This window comes from Melanotaenia boesemani, chromosome 17 (assembly GCF_017639745.1).
Source record: "Melanotaenia boesemani isolate fMelBoe1 chromosome 17, fMelBoe1.pri, whole genome shotgun sequence".
Taxonomy (NCBI): domain Eukaryota; kingdom Metazoa; phylum Chordata; class Actinopteri; order Atheriniformes; family Melanotaeniidae; genus Melanotaenia; species Melanotaenia boesemani.
Genome location: NC_055698.1, coordinates 13,776,487 through 13,797,165, shown reverse-complemented (window position 1 = coordinate 13,797,165; position 20,679 = coordinate 13,776,487). Strand labels below are relative to the sequence as shown.

Genomic DNA, 20,679 nt, shown 5'->3' with positions numbered 1-20,679 from the left:
GAGAAAAAAGAAGATATCTGTGACATGGTGTGAAACAGCACTGCAGAGAAAAAACAGAAAGAGCAAGGAATTACAAGAGATGACACAGTAGAGATAGAAGAGAGAGAGAAAGAGAGAGAGAGAGAGAGAGAGAGAAAGAATGGAGAGAGGGAGCGAGGGAGCTTCAGACAGAGTGGCGCTGCCTCAGCCTTGGGGCCTGTCTGGGTGCAGAGCCTAATTAAAAAGCCTCGCACATTCACACAGCGCCATAAAACCGCTGGGAGAGATGAAAGAGAAGGCCCCTCCACAAGGTGTACTGTAACCTTAACACAACAGCTGTCGGAGAGATGCGAAGAGATAGGAAATGGAAGGAAAAGGAGGGGTGGACAATGGACAGGAGGAAAAAGCTGGAATCAGGACGTTTACAGGTTTTCCATTTGCACATGTGCAAACAGAAGCTGACTGATCCTGGACCTGTTTTATGCTTACGCCGCTATCATGATTTGAGCCGTCTGATAAAGACATGACCTGATCTTCATCTATAACATAAACTGATGTCATTAAAGCTTAACCGTACATATAAGTGCTCTGCGGGATGTTGTAAATATGAATAAGAAACTTATCAGTGCTCTCTAGTGGACAAACACTGCTATGGTGACACTGTGTCGACATGACCTTACTGTTATCTGTGGTATAAATAGCGATGGAAAATTCATTAAATGCCACTTAAAATTTATAACTTACTTTTTTCAGAGGGTAATCTTGCACTTTCTACCTCACATGTATTTCACAAGTCCAATACTCATTAGGTGTTACACCATGTACAAGCGCTTCAATGTCAACACATTGACTAAATCAGTGACACCAATATTTTTGGCATCTGATCCCTTATAAAAATCTGTACTTAGGTTAATTTTTCAGATCAGATCAGTAGTGTTTTCTTTTTTTTTTGCCTCTAAACTCTGGTTTAATAATACAAAATATCAAAGATCAGAGAGAAACTTTTTAACTAAACTAAAACAGAAACAAAAACGCTCGTATTTGCTCTACTACCACCAGCAGCTTCCACACACTGATGCTTCAGGTTTAATAACCTGTTTTTATGTTGAAACTACTTTCACTGGTAAAGTTTCTGTACTTTTACAAAAGGATTTTTCAGGTAGTATTTTTGAAAATATCTTTTTATGATATTTTATTTAAATAAAGAATCTGTAAGGACACAAAAGTACATCATCAACACAATATTGACTGCAGCCACCAATTAGTTTTAAGGCCCAGAGTTTGTCATTTTGACATCACTCTTGTATTTTTTGGCCTTAAGGGACAAAGGTAAAGGATTATTCTTGGTGAGAATTTGAAAACACAATGCTAGTCCATGGAGTAGCAGGTCTAGTGGGCAACATTTAGACAAATCTGGTTAAAGAAACGTAGTATCCTGACCTCTGTGAGCATGGCAGGACAAACATCTGAGGGCTGCAGCTAAAAATGGAGGATATATGCATATAGTAAGTAGGTGGGAAACTTTCTAGAAAATAAAAAAAATCATAATTATATTTGGTGATACAGAGGATTTATTTTTATATTCAGCTTACAGCTTAATACACTGTATGTCCTCTCATGATACGGCTAAAATGAACATTGCTAATATTTATATAGTAATGCTAAGTATCTGCAAACAGCTTTAATTCCACAGAACCCAACAATCCTTACAAGAGTGGATTCATGCCATCATGTGAATGTGACTTAATATAAATAAAAGTGTGTGTGTTTTAGACTGTTAGGACTCCGGAGGTTTACAAAGTGCGTTCCTGACAAGTGGAGTGGGAGGGGTTGTAGAGAGGAGACAGGTTGGCTGGAGGAGTAAATGAAAGAATGTAGTGTGCCTCTCTTCCTCATTCTTAACCACCACACACACACACACACACACCTTTACTTTCTTGCTGTGCAGTTGTTCTGAGAGTACACAAGTACACGCGCGCGCACACACACACAAAAACGCACAGACAAACAGAGCTGAGCCAATTTCAAGCCTGGATTGAACCTGTTTTCCAGCCGGCAAGATGACAGCAGAGGTAATTTTTTCTCTTTCTCATAGTTTCTGCCCTTGACAAGCCAAGTGATCTCTGTTTATGATCCTGCTCTGTCATTTTCCTGGACTCGTCCTCTGTCTCATAACTCTTTCATATCACTCATCGATATTTATTTAATCATCATAATCTGTGTTGCTCCAAAATGCCTCTTTTCCATTTCAAATGGACTGAAATCTGTCAATTAAGTTCTTTCAATTTCCTGATAAACCCCCAGTGATACGTCATTTCTAAGAAAAATAAAGTTCTTTTTTTATATCATACTGGTTATACCCAATTACTGTTATGTCCTTATCTACCAATTTCTAAGAAAATTATTTGGTTAAATCAGTCTTCAAACTAATCTTAAAATGAAGCATAATCCATGTGGCGCCTACATGAGGTAACTGGTTGTCATCGTCTTTTCTGTGATGAGAAGCTGAGGAGCTTTTAGCACGTCTGAGCAGGAAAACCGTTACTGAACACAGAGCTGTAAGGCACCAAAGCAACACCTGAACTGCAACCACTGATTGTAGAGCAACCTCAGAAACATTTTTTTGTAAAAAAACAAAAAAAAAACAAATCAAAATTAATTTTAGAGTAAAATGCACTAACCACACACATGTTTCAGAAAACTATATATGCCTGAGATGATGCTGACTTCATTTTCAAAGTATTAAGTCCAGAGCCTATTTACAATTGAAAACATTCAGGAATCGCTGAAATCTGCTAATGCAAACAGAATTCCTACAAATTCCAGAGCCTGAATCCAATGACTCAACTGCAAGCAGCTTAAACAAGAAGACATTTAGAGGCTATCATTGCCCCCCAAAAAGAAAAAAACACAAACAAAAAATAACTCACGTATCCTGACAACATTTTGTGTTTGCATTTCTTTTTATTTGCCAGTAAAAAACTTACTGTTACTCATCATTTCCATTTCTGCAGCATCAGTCACACAACCTCACTGCTTCCACCCAGGTTAATTTTGCATCTCAAAAATCACCCAAGTTTGATAGCTTCACACTGGATTTAGCTAACTACACATTATGGGGACTGAAGATCTGTAATCAAATTAGAAATTGTAACAAAATCTTTCATTAGCCAAGCTGTAAGGGCAGATGAGGACAAACCCTCTGTATAATCTCATTTTCCAAATATACCCATAGACACTTGTCTGAGATATTACCCACACTCATCAACAATCACCTGAGCTGACAGTGATGCAGGCCTTTAATTAACTTCTTAAGAGAGCAGAAGTGGAATGATTATGCTCGATCCAATCACTTAGTAGACGCTGGTTTTAGGGTCAAGAGAGCAAGATGGTTCAAGTTATGCACGATCATAAACCCACTCCTAGCTGTCGCGACATCTTCACACTCTGGCCGACTCAGAACGGTTTCACTAACCACAATATTTGCACCGCTGACTGTGAAAACATTAGCAGACTTCTGTACGACGGCCTTCTTGAACTTTGAGGGCAAACGTGTGTGTGAATGCGAAAATCTGTGCTAGAGGCAGCTGTGACTGGAGGGTTGAAGGCCGACCTCGAGGGGATTTTAGGCAAGCAAAGGCAACTTGCTTAAGGTGTCTATGAGGTATGTGTGGTGCGTCTGTATACACACATCTAGGTACTTGTCTACCCACACACACAAATATGGGTTATGTGGGGAAAAGAGACAGAGGTAAATTCCTGCGGTGCCCCTCAAAGGAAAGGGAATTCCCAAATCCTGAAAAATAACACACTCTCCTGATGAAAATCCACAGAAATGTTTTAATATGTGGCACAGGACTCTTTGCAGAAGACTTATAGACTGGCTGCGTGCAAACATGAGGCATAATTCATCAGAATGCTTTACAGCCTGTCCCAGCCCAACATGAACACTGAAATAAGGCGCTGCGTGCAGCTGTGTGTACAGTATCTTATCAGACTGAGCATTTTTTGGCTGATTTCTCTGTATGAAGCTCTGCTTGGGTTTCTTGTATTTTAAAGTGAGAGTTTGTCCTTAATTAACACATAGTTTAACTTAAATACTCATTTTCTTTTCTGCTTCCTCCTGCTGATTCCTGCTGTGTAAGTCAGTATCTGTGCTGTCCATTCACCTTTCCCTGAGTCCTTTTCACCACTTTTTTTTCTTTATTTCACAATTTGTCTTCATTTTTTTGTCTTTTTTCAATTCTTAAATTCGTCATTGTAATATGTCGAAAGTACCAATGTGAAATATCTGTTTCACCACACACACACAAAAGAAAAACACATCCTGTCAGAGCCCCTCTGACAAATGCTGACTCTTTGGGTTTTTACTGCCACTGAAAGGTTGCAAAGTGGAGCTCATCACACTGGTTTGAAAGCAGAACAAATGTCCAGAGAGGTGTCAGTGCTTTTGGTTTTTGCAGGGACACACACAGATACATGCAAGACTTTCACATACACACAAACAGATTCTGTTTATTTAATGAAAACAAGGAATACTGTGCCTCTTTTAAAGAAGTGGCAACGACGGTATCAGGTGCTTCACAGCCGAAGCTCAAACATGAAACTTGTAAAGAAGCAGAAAGAGAAGGTCACTGATGCTTTTATTGTACAAACTTCAGAGGACTAACGTTTCTACACCAGTTTCTGTTTAGTTGTCAGATGCGATTGGACGATGTTTGAGAAGTGATCAAGATCAGCTGATCTAAAACAGAACTGGCACTTCTTTTATTTTTAAATGAGTTCTGGCTCCAGTTTTTGATGCAACATCTAAATAAACACAACTCATAAAATGCTAGTTTAACAAGTTTTATCTGGAGTTTATTTTGTATCATAATAAACCCTTGAAGCCTGACTACTGTAACATGAACATGTCCAGAATCAAGAATTTGATCCTTTCTGGCTCTCACAAATATGGAGACGTGTTGGTGGAGATATGGTGTGAAACCTACATTAAGCAGGATGGCAGGCCACCATGGTAAGCATTTGGAGCGGTGACTAGTGTAAACTTATATAGGATTTGTTTATGGGAATAAGATGGACTTATAGACAATTATTTCCAAATGGCAATTCTTGAAGTGAAGAATATTAAATATAAAGTGTGGAGAAAATTCTCACATTTATGACGTAGTGTTTATTTAGATAAGATTACATTGTGAAACACACAACACAAGGCCCAATTTTGATTTGACCTCTGACTCAGGCCAACTCAATAGAAGTTAGGGATAATTTAATCATCATACCAATTAGCTTGAAACTGAAAAAGAATCAAAAGAAGAATCAAATCTTTACCATCATAAAATGTACTATTACAGATTTTCCATTAGTTAAGTTTAAACATTACCTCTTGTCATCCAGCATCAATGGTTGCTAACAGGAAGTAGCGTGCACTGCCACATCTATTACTAACAGCTGTGTGCAACTCTACACACTCTGCCTAAAAGTTAGTTCACACTCCATGAAAGATCTGATGCATTTTCCCTCGTACCTATCAAGTCAAGAACATATGGAAGCAAATTAAATAGTGGTGCTGGAGATGGAGAATGACAGTTCATACTTGAATCTAAAGATTTAAGTGTGATGGTATTAAAAACAGAGCTTGGACACGTTGACATCTCTATGTGTTTTTAATGCACAGGAAGACTACCTTCTATAAGCCGTGAACTGTGAAGCATTTGCTACACTAAATATAAAACATTTGGCATTTATATGTTACTGTATCATGTCCTGGGGAGTGTGTGTGTGTGTGTGTGTGTGTGTGTGTGTGATTGTGTATTTGTAACAGGATTGTGAAACATTTCCTGGAGCTCCTGAAGTTTATGTTTGTAAGATGTTTATGTTTATGCTTGTTTAGCTTTGTGTCATCAGTGGTTAACATGTTGAAATGTTTGGTTTGTTACTTAATATGTCAGAATAATCAGATGAGGGATAGGTTGTATAAATGACCAGAAAAGAAAGCAAAATATTGAATCATTCACTTGTAACAATGCGTATGTTCTCTATTATTTCTGAGACGTTAGTAGAAGCTATTGGGGGCAGCACAGTGTGTCAGAGATAACTGTTTAAGAAGCTGAAATCAGGTCATCAGTGTTATTCTTTTACAGTTGCAGATTTTACCAAAACTACTTTGACACACACATACAAGTACAAATACTCAGAGAGGGACTGTTTTTTTCTTTTCTTCTACTTCTTTTTACCAAAACTGCTTATTTAATGCACTCTACTTCCTCCCCCATTCACTGAGAGGCCACAATCAACCCCCCACCCATCTGTTCCCTCTCCTCCTCTCTCTCTCTCTCACACACACACACACACCCCTACACACTTTCCACTCCGTACCTTGGTGCTCCAGAGTTTGACGGTCCAGTCGAAGGAGGATGTGATGAAAAGGTGGGAAAAGTCCACAGTGCCCACTGCGCTGTGACAGCTGATGCCTGTGACGGGGCCCTGGTGGCCCTCGAACACCTCACAGATACCCGCTTTACTAGAAAATAGCAATACAAGTATTTATGTATACAACTTCATAACTATTAGTAACTCAGTCAGGATGGTTCAGGCTAAAGAATGATACCACAAAACAAGAAAGCAGCTAAAATAAATGACAGATGCTCATTTGAAATTCCAATAGATATTGTGAAAACATTCAAAAAACACTTAAATATATTTAATTTGTGAAAATGAAGAAATAAAGTTGTTTTTTTTCTTTTAAATTATACTATAATAAAGCGATTCCACTAAACATAAGGCAACAATCCACCAACCTGCCGTGTCTCGATGCTGTGTACACAGTGCCCTCCTCGCTCCCCACCACATAGTTGTTAACATCTCCAGTGGGGAAGGCCATGCCTGTCACCGCCACAGGTTTAGATTTATTATACACCAGTTCCATGGTCTCCTATAAACACACACACACACACACACTGTATTTATGACCATATACATACAATCAAACACTGAAAAATGTTGAAATGGACGCAGACACAGTGTGTAATTATGGAGAAATTAGTGTCAGAATGGAAACAAATGTGGATTGCATGACTTAAAAATGTGTTTGATGATTTGTGTGTGATTTTGGCTTCTAACAAGACGCACGATCCAGTCAACAAATACCAGGCAATTAAAGCATGTGTAAAATGAGTTTAAAACTGCAAACAACATCACTAAGTAAAGTACACATTTTTAGTTTCACCCTCACTGATGTGATCATATTTTGACTTGGAAAGCTTCCTGTACATACAAAGTCTGGGTTTATTAGCTGTATGGAATAATAATATACTTGTTTTTCTGAAATAGGCACCAATGTTGATAACAATGCAGACAAGATAACAATGAATTTACATTAATCCAGTCTAGAAATGCATTTATAATGTCTTCATTACTCAAACAGTTCTTTAATACTTTATAGATTGTGTAATACATATTTACGAGCAGTCTCTCTCCAAGTGTAATGAATATAAAACTCCAGTTGTTCCTAATTTCTGCATCTTAAAAACCCAGAATTATTGAGTCGTAAAAATAATTTCTTCAAAATCTTTGCATTTACTGTTTCTGGCAGTGGCGTGCACATTACGTACCTGAGGCTGGGAGAGCATGTCCAGACTCCAGGAGCACATCCTGCCATCTGTAGACACAGTGATCAAATTGTTGGCGTTCTGGGTGCCGACCACGTTCACGCAGTACACCGGGTGCTATGCAGAGGATTAGATATGTTCAGATCTATTGCAAAAGATGAAACACATGCTTTCCAGATTTTACAAATGACATAAATTATACAAGAGTTATGATAAATCTCATCAAGATAATTCTTATTATTCTGCTTCAAACTGTGATCACAGTAATAAATCATAGTTATTATTCTCTTGCATTGGAGGCATACGAAGATTTCTGCCATCCTGTATAATAAACATTTGGATAATTTCTGACTACATCAGGCTCTGAGGAACATGAATGTGACATCAATTTTATATGTTGTTATTAATAAAATCTAAGTCGAAACATAATCTTTTCAAGCTCGTGTAATTCTACCCCTAAAACACATGACATCATGAGATACTTTGAGGGCCAAAAGACGCAGCAGGCTCTCAGGCAGCTTGCATGCCCGTGTGCAGTCGTCCCTTTAAATCCCTCTACGCTTGGGACATTTGCTGCTGTTCAAATCCACAAGTGTGTGAAGCCATTATATCATTACTGGCCAGTAATTGATTTGTCTGCTGGGCTGCACAAAGAGTCCATTCAGCAATCAGCACCATGCTAGTAGGCTGGACTCACTGACTGGAGAGGACGAGAGCGGCGGTCCCATTATTGGAGTCCACAGCCTCTTTAAACCCACAGTATGGATGGCATGTAGCAACATGTGTGTCTACATGCCTTCTGTAGCTGACATTAGAAAAGGCCTCAGGTCCTAAGATGTTGTAAGAGTATATTCATTGGTAATTTGTTGAGGGTCACTGGGTTCAGTGGAGCTGAACTAAGCTGTCCTTTCTGTTATGTCTGGAGTGCGACTTCTCTCATCGAGTGCTGAGAGATGATGCTTCAACACGTGCCAATATTACATCAAAACGTAATTGTATTTACCAGGATGGAAAGCAGTTCAAGTTCTGTTAATCATGTTAATCTGACAGACTTTTTAAATGTTTAAAACTTGTTTTACATGTTGGTTTTAATATGTAACCAATAAAAGTACAACAGTGGGGGCTTTTGTTGGTTTTATGCTTTGATTTATTTTTGCTCAAAGCAAATTTCAGGGCTTTGGTCCACTTGCAAAGCATGCAAACAAATTTTAACAAAAGAAAAAATCTTTTTGTTGTTGTTGTTGTCTTTAGTGAACTGATTTGCACTCAAAGCTGATTAAAAATAAAGCCTGAACCAACTGTTTTAACTTTCTCCCAGCTCTGAATCAAAGTGATGTTACTCTACACTTTTCTATAGCTGTATGCCATATTGACAGCGGGAACCAGACTTACAGTGTGAGCAGCAGCAGAGAGAGGGGTCCTCTGGACAGGGGTCCGGCGGTGACTGCGGTTGTCCCATAGGACAATCTGTCCAGAATAAGTTCCTCCTACCACCAGGTTGGGATGAAACCGGGCAAAACCAACAGACACCACTGGAGACTGTGGAAAGAAGAGAAAGGATGGAGAGATGAGAGGATAATACCTACATGTTACACTGGTGCAGGGTTGTTTTATGCTACAGCTATAGACTGACCGAGGATGTGAGCTGAGGAGACAAAACAGCAGATGTGGGAAAAGAGCTGAAGAAAATGATATGAAGTGAAAAGGTAATGCTAGATGGCTGCCAGTTACAACGACTCATCAAGAAATCGCTATGGGTGGCAGACATGGGGACACAGACAGAGACGGGGATGATGAGTTGGGCCACTCTGAGGGTCTGCTGAGGAGAGGAGAGAGGGGTGACGCTGGGGTGCAGACCAGACAAAGAGGAGGATTGTAGTCCTCTTTCCCTCAGCCGTTTCACATTACAGCATCAAAACCCCAGCAGCCACTGGAGCGCTCACTGTAGCCTCCATCATGACAAGCAATGTGTTTATTGAGTTTTGGTTCCTCTTCAGTGCTTGTCCCACATGGGCTCCAGTGCACAACAGCTACATCCTCCTGACCCGGAGCTACCGAAGCATCTGTGCATCTGAATTATGAGAAAATGTTTCATCTTGAAGCGTAGCACTACAGGAGGGCAAGTGGAGTAACGCATTAACAAGTTGAAATGAGAAATAATTTATAGCCAACGCTTGGCCAAGTGAGAGCTAAACATGAGTCTCTCAAACACAACTCACAATTAAAAACAGAAAAAACTACAACATGCAGGGTGCATTTCGCAAAAAGGATCATTGCTTCATATGGTCGTAGATTTGTCAAGTGAAGCAACACTGACAGTTTTAGTGTTCCTGAAAATGTATGCCAGATAGCTGTTAAAGCAGCAGCTCTGAGAGGGTGCAAAAATCATCAGAATCTTCCCAAATGGATTCCTGGATTATCAAAGAAATACCAATTTAAACAGGTTAAAATGCATTTAAAACAGAATTTGTTCTAAAACTGTAGCATACAGCACAGATTGCTGAAAAATCAATGCAAGAATAGTGAATAAAAACAATTACAAGTTAAGATTAGACACCTTCTACAACAAAAATGCAAATACAGTATATTTGTTATGAAATGTTACATTAGTGCTTTATTTTAGCTTAAAAATGCAGGAACAACTAAAATAAATAGGTGACAACAGCTTGATATGAGATTTTATAATATCCTGCACACTGAAGCCACTTTTGTCACAGGTAGAAATAATGTTACAATAGTCAGTACATGCCATAGACACACTCAGTTCTTACATCTACATGTAGACACATTGGCAAACGCTGACCATCATGAGCAACAGGTAATAGGAGGGCAGTAGCAGGAGCTTGTTATACTATAACTGAGGCAAAATAATATAATAGTAAAATAAATATGTTGCTCTTTTAAAAAAATTCTCTCCCTCTCTGCTCTGCTTCCATCACTGCCACCACAGCATGTGCAAAACAGCCAAACCCCAGTTCAGTTCTGGAAAACAAACCAGAGGGAAAGAAAACACTCAGTGCTCTTTATTTCTCGTTTTTGTTCCTTCTGAGGCATCACGGCTTTCAGAGGCTTGGGAGTCGCTTCAGATGTTGAAACTCAAAATAAACTGAACTTTGGCGATAAAAATAAATTCGCTCGACAGCTGCCAGGAGGGCTCATTCTGAAAAGCTTATTTGCACAGTGTGACGAAAAGGGAACAAAGTTTTTGGCCCATTAGACGGCGTTACTAACATGACTTGTTGGTATGACCAGGAACCTCTAGAGCGGATGAATGGAAAGTCACTGTCAAGGTTTATGTTAAGCAAACACCTAAAAAACACAAAGAAAAGCCCACATAAAACTCTGTACTATGACACATGCTTACTAGGCTTACTTTACTTACTTTACTCCGCATTAGGTAAGTTGTCATAGTATTGAAAGTAATGACCCATTTATTTATCTCCAGATCATTTCAGTCTAATCCCATAAAATAACACAATAATCAAACACAATACGTGAAGAAATACACACAACTTTGCCTCAACTGTGATCACATCTAATGTCCTGGTGTTCTAGAGAAACCTTTACACACACACATCCACTAATCCTACACCTGGTTCAGTTTTTATAAAAGTCAAGCTCCAAACTATGTTGAGACTAGAAGAGAGAGGATTCATATTCTCCATTGATTCTGATTTCCTCTTCAATTAAAATAACTTATTTTATTTTTATATATGTATTTCTACTATTTTAGATTAGCATAAATTCTGGGAACTGCTAACCTAGCTTGACAGGAGATAGAAAAGCTGTTTATTTAGTTATAGCTAATAACCATTTAGTATAGGTTATTTACATTTAGTTTTGCACTTATGTTTACTTTTTAGATATTTATGCTGTTAATCGTAACGGGAGCAATAAAAAAAAAATCCACTATGCTTATATAGTTATTCCTCATATAAGAGACAAAAGACTGATTAAATGTTATCTGAGATTTTTTGTCAAATTAAGAACACTTAGGAATACAATACATCAATTTTCTTCCATTTCTTTAGTACAAGCCAACATAATCCCAGTTTTACCATTAACACAGTCAAAAAATTCAAAGTAAACATGTAAATCCTCCAGAATAAAAAGACACAAACAGAAAACATCCATGCTCTCTGCACTCTCGTTTTCCCTCCTGCAGTTACCACCCTACATAAACATCTCTACCCCACATGAGTAATGACAAAGGAAGCCAAATCAAATCAATGGACTCCTCTATTTGCTCCATATGTTAGTTTAACTCCAAAGCCCGACTGTATGTGTTGCCATCTTATGTGGAGTGTTCCCAACTAAACTCTGAATCCCCTTTTTGAGAAACCACAGGTTATGCCATCATTCCCTTCATGTACTCTGGCTTAGTGAATGAAGCTAGAAAATTAGCTGGAAAATTAGCCAGATAATTGCAATACCAGGAGCCCTCCAGCAGCAACTTTGATTTTATGTTACACAATAATAATAATAAAAATACTTTTATCCTTTTAAAATGTACAGCATACAATTAAGTGCTAAAAAAAGATCCTTTGTCATGTAAGGATGCTTATTGTGTAAACTAAACAGACTTGGTTGACAAATTCTCAGTTTAGTTTTATTAAAAAAAAAATAATTAGCTGACTGTTGAGGGAGATTAGTTATGCTTCTTTCTAGATTTGTATATATTTTTTTAGTCTTTGTATGCATTTGTGGGCATTTGTCACCAATGATTTTAATTCTGCTTTTGCAACTATTGCAGGGAAATGTTTTCGCAAAACATGACTGTACGGTTAAAGTCTTCATTTATGTTGTGGTTGACTTATATGGCAATATATATCTACAGTCATGCATGTATAGGGAAAGCTAAGTTAGCTGGTTGCAGGTGTTCCACACTCACTATACAGAAGAAAACAGCACTGTCAGTCTTCTCATCTAACTCACAGTAAGACAGTGATTGAGCCAATTTCCAGAACTGTCAAACTTTCCCATTAAATCAACACACACCCCTCCATTCTTTGGATTTCCTTTATTTCAGACTCTGAACCTACCAGTTATACAAGCACATCTGTCTAAATAACGTGACTTGTGTCTACATATCAGCACTGACTTGACACCAGGTCTGACATTTCATTTCCAGAATCAGAGTGGCTCTGTGGATGCATCTCAGATCACATGCAGTGCAGGTCAGACACCTGCTAAGACATCTCCTGCCAGTCCAGATGGATAAAATGTGAGGAGGCACAACTACTGGAAAAAAGAGCTTGCAGTCTGAATAGTAGGTTTCATTTCCACCCTGAGGCAAGGTTTGCTGTGTTTGTGTGTGCGAGGAAGAATTTCACTCACGGGTATCATCTAATTTATCTTGCACACAGACTGCAAAAGCTAAGTGTTTCTGCCAGTCTTTATTGTATTAACAGGAAGTGTTCTGTACAGGAGAATACACACAAGGTATACTGTGATGAAAGATGGCACCAAGCAAGGGATAAGAGATGCTTGAAGAAATGGCAGAAAGTGAAAGCAAGCTAACACTCCCTTCTTTGTCACATTCTTCTCTTAAATGGCTAAAAGATGACTTAGGAAGGCAGAAGGGAGTGAAAAAGCACTTAGAAAAGAAACAGGGAGGCCCAATACAGCACGTTAAGACAGTATATCCTCCCAATCCCCCCCACATCACCCACCCACCCACATCCCTCACCGCACTCATCTGTTTTCCACTCTGCCTTATCAGGACCAGATGGATCCGACTGTCTTTCCCTGCATCTCAGCTTTGTAACCTCCCCTCCCTTTCCAACCACCTTTCTCCCCCTGGCTCGGTTCGTTTATGACACCCCACAGATTTTGTCACTCTGTGGTTTCTGGCAACAAGATCGAAATACCGAGCCAGAGTCTCCATTTCACCAGGCAAACAATGGAGCCAAAAGCATGAAGAGAAGGCTTTGGGAGCACAAACAGGCCCTTTGCAGCCTAACGTTGCTTTATCTTCCACATCTTGTTTGTTTGCCTGGCTCGCATCTTCAGTTTTGCTGGTGGTTTAACTGGAACTGTACTTTTCAAAAGAACAGTACATGCAATGAAATGTTATATTATTTGGTTAAGCAGTGCACATTTCCCATTAACCCATTTACACACACACCATAGTGCTTCTTATTATATAGCATTTATACTGTACAGTAGTGTACAACAATCATGAGGCACTCCTTTTTTCTTCAGATATTGCCAGGAAAACATGAAAACTAAGCAGTAATTTATTAAAACATGAAAGGAAATACACTACATAAGACAGAATTAGAGTTTGTACAGGTTAACAGTCTTGAAAGTCAATATTTTGTATGATCTTTAACGTTAAACACAGCCTGAACCCTCTAAGACAAGTTTTCTTGTCATTTATTCCTGATTCCTAAAGCAGTCTTCTGGTATATTTCTCCAGGCTTCTTGACAGACTTTCCAAAGCTCTTTTTTTGATGGTTCTGCTTCTTGTTCTTTTTCTGAGAAGATGATCCCACACTGCTTCAATAATCGTGATGTCTGGACTCTAGGGAGATATCACTCCATAAGACCGGCTGCCACTTATTGCCAGTACAGTGTGTGATCTGGCATACCTCAGCCTTTTGTCCCTGTTTCCTTTCCTTAAGAATGACTTCTGTTTAAGAATGACCATTTCTGATCATTTCTTGATCAAATGAAGATCCAGATTAATCACTTTTTGTCTCCCACATGTCCAGCTTCCTCCAATTTTTATAAGGACACACTGCGTACGATGATGGGACTTACCAAGGTTCCAGCTACTAGCACTTTGAAAAAATCTTGTTGGTGAAAAGGGCTACAAGTCTGTTATTTTACTTTTTTTTATAAATGCAACTAAAATAAATGTTGTGTTAATGTGGCGAGTGCCTTCAGATGCGATTTAGAATTGGTTAAATTGCAAAGTTGATGTGTAGACACGTGATTCTTCCCTTGAGTGAGATGACTTTTTAATGTTTGGTTAGTGTTAAAAAGCTGAACAAACTAAAAATAAAACAAATTCCTCTACAATGGTTAAGCACAAGGACTGGACTGAAAGAGAGTAAAAACGCAGCCAACGTCCACAGAGAAACTTTGAATGAACTTCTGAAGGAAAACTGCTCGAGGACTTTGAAAAGGATTACAAGAAAGTCTGATTTCTTTGAAGCAAACAAAAGAAATGAGGTGTGACTTTAGTCTTTTGCACAGTTTATATGAAGCATTTTAGTCTCTACAATCACACAGTGTGCAAGACAACAATGTAGTTTAGTGTCTTGTCCAATGACACCTCGATATGTAGAATAGCTCCAGTTCTTCCAGTTGTAAAATAAGTTCACCACCCAAGCCTGAACTGCTATTGAGCTTTTGATATTTCCTGTATCTGAATCCAACACCAGTAAAAGATTTTTGATGCTGTAGGTTCTCCATTAAATCCCGTCTGGATCTGAAGTTTTTAGCGTGTTCCATAAAAAAAAAATTATTGACTTATTGATTTATTAAGCAGCACACTGACATGTACTGAACTTCACTAGCTCCATTAATAGATTAAACTGTTTGGTTTGTCTGTGACACAAATTAACATGGCCAGAAAAACCATGAGGTCTCTCACCTTCATGTTCTCCAGCCAACAAAATAAAAACTCTTAACTGCCCTGACGCCATAAACCTTAAAGGTACAGGTTCTCATTATTTTTCCATCTACTTTTAACACAAACAGAATCCATTATTAACTGAAATGACACCAAAATACACAAGTGACATGACACCCACAGATACCTACCTACTTCCATACCTTTTGTTAACACCTCAGCTGTCCTTTTTATCAGTGAAAATTTTTCAATGGAACAGTTTGAGATTTTGGCTCATGAACTTTTTTGTTTTGTGCACAGAGTTGCAGACATCACTCGTTGCTTGGCAACATTACAACATCAGCAAGGGCAGATATAACTGGAAGAAATAGTTCATGACATAACTCATGTCAACTGCTGGTTCAATTCATTTTTGGGCAGATGTATAAAAACAATGAAGAAAAATGACTCTGGTTTCATTTTTCAGCATGTACAAGTTCAGTAAGTTAAGCTAGCCATCTTTACCAAGGAAAACAACCTTGCCGCAGTTAAAGATATATAAAATAAACAAAATACTAGAAAGATTTGCTACAGAAGGCTTAACCTGTTTACTGTAGTGAGACCAGAGCTGAATATTATCACACAGACTTTCCTCTTTCCTTTATGCCTGCTCCACTTCACCAAAACTCAAACTTTCTCCAAGTGTCAGAGGATCAGGGAGTGATGCGAGGGAGGGAGATAATAATAAAAGTATTACTGAGTCCAATGGGATATGACAGTAGCGGTGGGGGTTGTTAAAGGGAGGCGTGTGGTTTTAGGGGGGTTAAGCTGAGGTTTTGAGTCAAACATGCCTTTTTTTGTGGTACAACTCTGCCCACTTTAGAGGCCGGTGTGAAGAGTCATGATTGGACCCAACTGGAATGAGGCGATGATAGGTCCTACTGTCAGGATGGTCATGATGAAGGGAGGCACGCTGGTACCAGAATAAACAGTAGTGGCAGCCCCCTTTTCTGAGGTACAAACCAAACTAACACAGAGATGGATCAAACACACTTCCTCCACTCCTGAAGGGAGCCTTATAATGTTCATGGACCTTGAAAAGCAAATTTTGGAGATTAGACTAAATTTGAGAATTATGCAGAATTAGACTTTGACTAGATTAGACTTCGATTAGACTTGTTTTCCTTTTTTGTCAATACAAAAACAATGGTTTTATGACAAAGTAGAGTCACAAAAAACATCAGTCTGATGAACAGATAAAAGTTGTCTACTGGAAAAACGCTGCAATGGTTAATATGTTTTTAAAGCAATTTAAGCCTAAATAATGCAGCGAAGGCACTGTATCAGTTTTTGTGGCAGATGTTCGATTAACAGGCCCATCCACACTCTGACTGTCACCTACTGGCATTAGATTCTGTTTCTGACCAAAGGGATGTGATCATGGATACTAGCAGCTGAAATGAGCTTCTTTCTGAGGGTGTCTGGATCCAGCCTTAGAAATTAGGTGAGGGACTGCAAATGGATCTCTACTGTGAATAAAAGGCTTGAAATAGTTGCATTTACAGTATATTGTTAACTGATATAATATGAAACAAAAGAAATTAACAAAGCTTTTGTTCTGCCTGAGAAAAATATTGGTCAAACTGAGACTCATTTCCATAATTATTGCACTGGAATACAATATTACAGCACTGCTGCACATTCTTAGGAAATTATGCATGCATGTTTCCAGACTGCATTTTCCCATGTGACTGACACTCCTCTCAAACATAAACTAGCTTTTAAATTATTTTTGTCCCATCAGGACTTCCGATACATAAACCAACAATGCAAAGCAGAGCTTCTGAAAGTCCCAGAAAAAAAAATACCTTGGAAACAACTGAGATAATGTCTTCTCAACAGACATATTGAACATGTACAATATGAGGTTGACTTTTATTAAAAGGCAGGTTTTTGCCCTGCCAAGGCCCTTTACTAAACTGCACACAGCTAGACCAGAAATGAGGAAGCTTGGCTTCACCAAAACCCCATCAAAAAAACAAATCCTTCAGTAAGCCATAGCCTTAAACAATAAAGCTTCAGCTAAATCCAACCTCAACCACAAACCAAAACCTTTCACTGCCGTTCTTTTGTATCCTCAGCACACACATGTCATACATTTATGTGTGCAATAAATACACAGACACATGCATGCACATATATAGTATTCAGGCATCTAACTATCTATCTACCAGACGAAAGCAGCTCCTTTGGGCAAACCTGAAAAACACAACTGACTGAGCTGCTGTTAAAAGCTGCCTTTCAGCAGCAGCAGTGTGTGCCAACAATGTATGTATGTATGAGGGCTGTATGTGTATAGAAAACAGCAAGTCTGTGATTACAGATGAAGGGAGATAGCATGTGGCTGCCCTCTATTTTTCTTGCTAAGGACGGGAGGTGGAAGTCGAAGAGAAAAAAAGAGAGCAGCGAAAAAGAAGGGAAGAGGCACCGAGCCCTGTGGTTTTGGGAGGTTAAACAGCAGAACATGCTCGCACATTAAGAGCCATCTGATCCGCAGCTAACTAGAGTTGCAGATCTGTTTGCAAAAGGCGCCACAGGGGAAAAGGAAAGAAAAACAGAAAAAAAACAACAGTCCTCTAATTTTTCTTCTCCTTTTCATAAACACTCTTGGACCGTTTTCATCCAAATCCAAATGCAACAGTAGGATTAATAATGGATGCTGTTATATAACATCACTTTTTTCAAAAATGGTTTTATCTTCATTTTATTCTCAACTGTTCATATTCATTCTTTTGCTGCCAACTCTTTTCTTTCTCCCACTCAAATAGTTGGCAACATTCCAGATCACATGAGCTGGCTAACATTAACTGGGCATTTAGGAGTTTCTGGTCACTCTAATGCACATTTTCCTTTATCCTTCAGCAAAAGCACACAAATAAAACAAAACTCTGCATGTGGACTAGTAGAAAGTGTTTACAGAAGTGGTTTGAATGTGTGACATTTAGGAATATAGAATATTCTGGTTAAAAAATGGTCCCATTGTGTTCTGTCGCTGTCTTTCCTCTTAAGCTTGATCACACTGAAAGTTAACTCTGTTTCACACATATGCAGCAAAGCCCCCTGTTGATATTCTGAGCATTTAATCAGCAGCTTACACAAATATCCTTGTTCCCAAATGTCTACTACTCAGTACTGACAATTCACAGATCAGTATGCTCGGAAACCACACTGTTAATAAAGTCAGATGTACATGTACAGGACATATTTCATTTAAGTGCCATATGGAAAATCTCCAGAATCCTACAGCAACAAGATGCATAGCAGCAATCTATCCGTGCAACCACATGAATTTCAGCAGCAGCGTAAATTATGGTGCAGTGAAAGAAATGAGACCTTAAAACACATCTTCTATGGAGTTAGACTAATATGGTAAGCTTCAGTGCAGTACACAGGAATAAGTTGGACCTTTTTTGGTCAGACTATGCCAATGACTATTTCTAATATGACTTTTAAATACATGTGTATTTGCATCTATTACAATAAAGTGTCCGAGGAGAACTTATTGCAGCATTTATGACAGCTTATCAATGTGGGTGGGCTAACACACAAACACAAATGCAGCGTTGGATTAGGAAGTGGTACTCCACATCACTTTACGACTGAAACATATCTATGTGCCATTCTTACACCTTTCCTGCTTCCTACCAGCTTCTTTGTGTCGCTTCCTATTAGCATCATACACACCAATGAGTTTTCTTTCCACTACAACCTTAGCCTCTTCTATTAAGTTTATACTCAAAGGTTACTTCTTCTCTGTAAAAATCTGATTTTAGGACTTCTATCTACATCTATATTTCTGGAAATATGTGTGACTCTAATAAGTTTAGAGCACCTGACAGTGAAAGATGTACTCTGGAGTGGCCTTCTTGAATTTAATATTCCACACCAAGGCAACGCCATCTGGCTCATGGGGAGCGTCTTCGTTGTTGTTGTAGGAGGCAACCAGCAACTCTGGATACTGAAAGAGAGTAAGAAAAATAGCATGAAGGGTGGAAGAAGAGAAACACAGAGATGACTTAACGAAAATGTGCTGAATCAATAAAAAGAATCTGACTAAGTTTGAAGAAAAAGTGCGAATTGCTTAATTGCTGCTGTTATTTCATAGTAGATAATTTGAGGTGTGTGTAAAAATGTTCTAGCTTTAGATTTACACTGGGACACTCAAAGAGTTTCTGGCCTCACCTGAGGTGACCAGTCGAGACAGGTGATGACACGATGCTTGGACCAGTGCTCATCATAGAAGAGTCTGCTGAAGGACAGACTGGAGCCGCTACCCAAGTCCCTGGATCAAACCAGAGAAATAAAGTCAAATCTGACTTCTTTATCAAGTCCGCTGAGCTCTGTTCCAGCAGACAAGAACATATTTACTGTCTGTGTAAACTGCATTGATTTGGATTAAATTGGATTACAAAGACTTGGAGTAAATTTGGATTGGGCTAAACTAGATTAGAATAGTGTATAATTGGACTTGCAATGAACTTGTTTACTCTGTAAGGTGCCCTGAAATGACTCAGATTGTGAAGTGGTGCTTTATAAACTGAACTAACTTTCTCCAATGGCAGCTGGTGCAGGAAGCTGAATAAAAAATAGAATATATTATACAGTGAGAGCCTATAAGCTCAGCGAGTTCTTACCCAAAGAACTGCAATCTTTAAGTCCTGTAGCTTTTAACTCCTTGTCACGCAACATATGTTCACCCCTCCTAATGCACAACAGGGGTCAAAATGATCTGCAGTATTGAGTCTGAACAGTAATAGGTATAATATTTGCAACATGTTTAATTATAGGAGAGCTGAATTCCAAGATAAACCCACATATCCAACTCAACCCTGTGGCATAAACACTTCTCCAAAAAATTGATAATTCAATGATGGCATCAAATCAGTAACTACTGGGATTTCTGGTGTTGATGAAATTAATGAGAGGAGAACTAGACGGGCAGGAATGCTTTTACAGGTGGAGCCCACTAACATTTTTTCCCTCATCTTTTTTGTTTTTCACTAGTTTTACATTTTGCTAAGCTCAGTGTCACTACTGGTAGCATGAGGTGATTCCTGGATCCAGAGATTGCACAGGGACTCCAACTCCTCCATGATGGTGCCATGCAAGAAGATTTTAGAATCAATATCTGCTTCTTTGTGCAAGGAGAAAAACAATGGACACAACTAGAGCCCGACAAAATGACCTTCAGCAGGCCACTTGGTGTGAATGTCTCTGACAGAACAATCAGAAACAGACTTCATAAGGATGGTATGGGGGCTTGACATCCTATAGTGGGTCCTGTGATTACTGCTCCGCACCGTGGAGCTCAATTAGTATTTGCTATAGAACATCAGAATGATCACCACTGGTGGCCTTTGCTTCTCATAAATGAGATTAGGTTCATCCCGAGCACATGTGACATACATGGAAGGGTCTGAAAAAGCTGCTTGTAACATCGTTCAGCATGTTCAGACTAGGGCTGCAATG

At 38.9% G+C, this 20,679-nt stretch overlaps 1 protein-coding gene across 13 annotated transcripts in view; it reads right to left on the bottom strand.

Annotated features, from left to right (window-relative positions):
• LOC121656944 (cytoplasmic dynein 1 intermediate chain 1) overlaps positions 1-20,679 on the bottom strand; it is a 55,584-nt gene that overhangs the window by 8,456 nt on the left and 26,449 nt on the right. For all 13 annotated transcript variants that reach the window (XM_042012197.1, XM_042012193.1, XM_042012194.1 and 10 more), the window contains 6 exons: positions 19,393-19,492; positions 19,043-19,168; positions 8,982-9,128; positions 7,593-7,706; positions 6,780-6,913; positions 6,358-6,502 (listed from right to left, as the gene is read on the bottom strand). In XM_042012197.1, the coding sequence (XP_041868131.1) occupies positions 6,358-6,502; positions 6,780-6,913; positions 7,593-7,706; positions 8,982-9,128; positions 19,043-19,168; positions 19,393-19,492 (766 nt within the window). The remainder of the gene's footprint in view (positions 1-6,357; positions 6,503-6,779; positions 6,914-7,592; positions 7,707-8,981; positions 9,129-19,042; positions 19,169-19,392; positions 19,493-20,679) is intronic.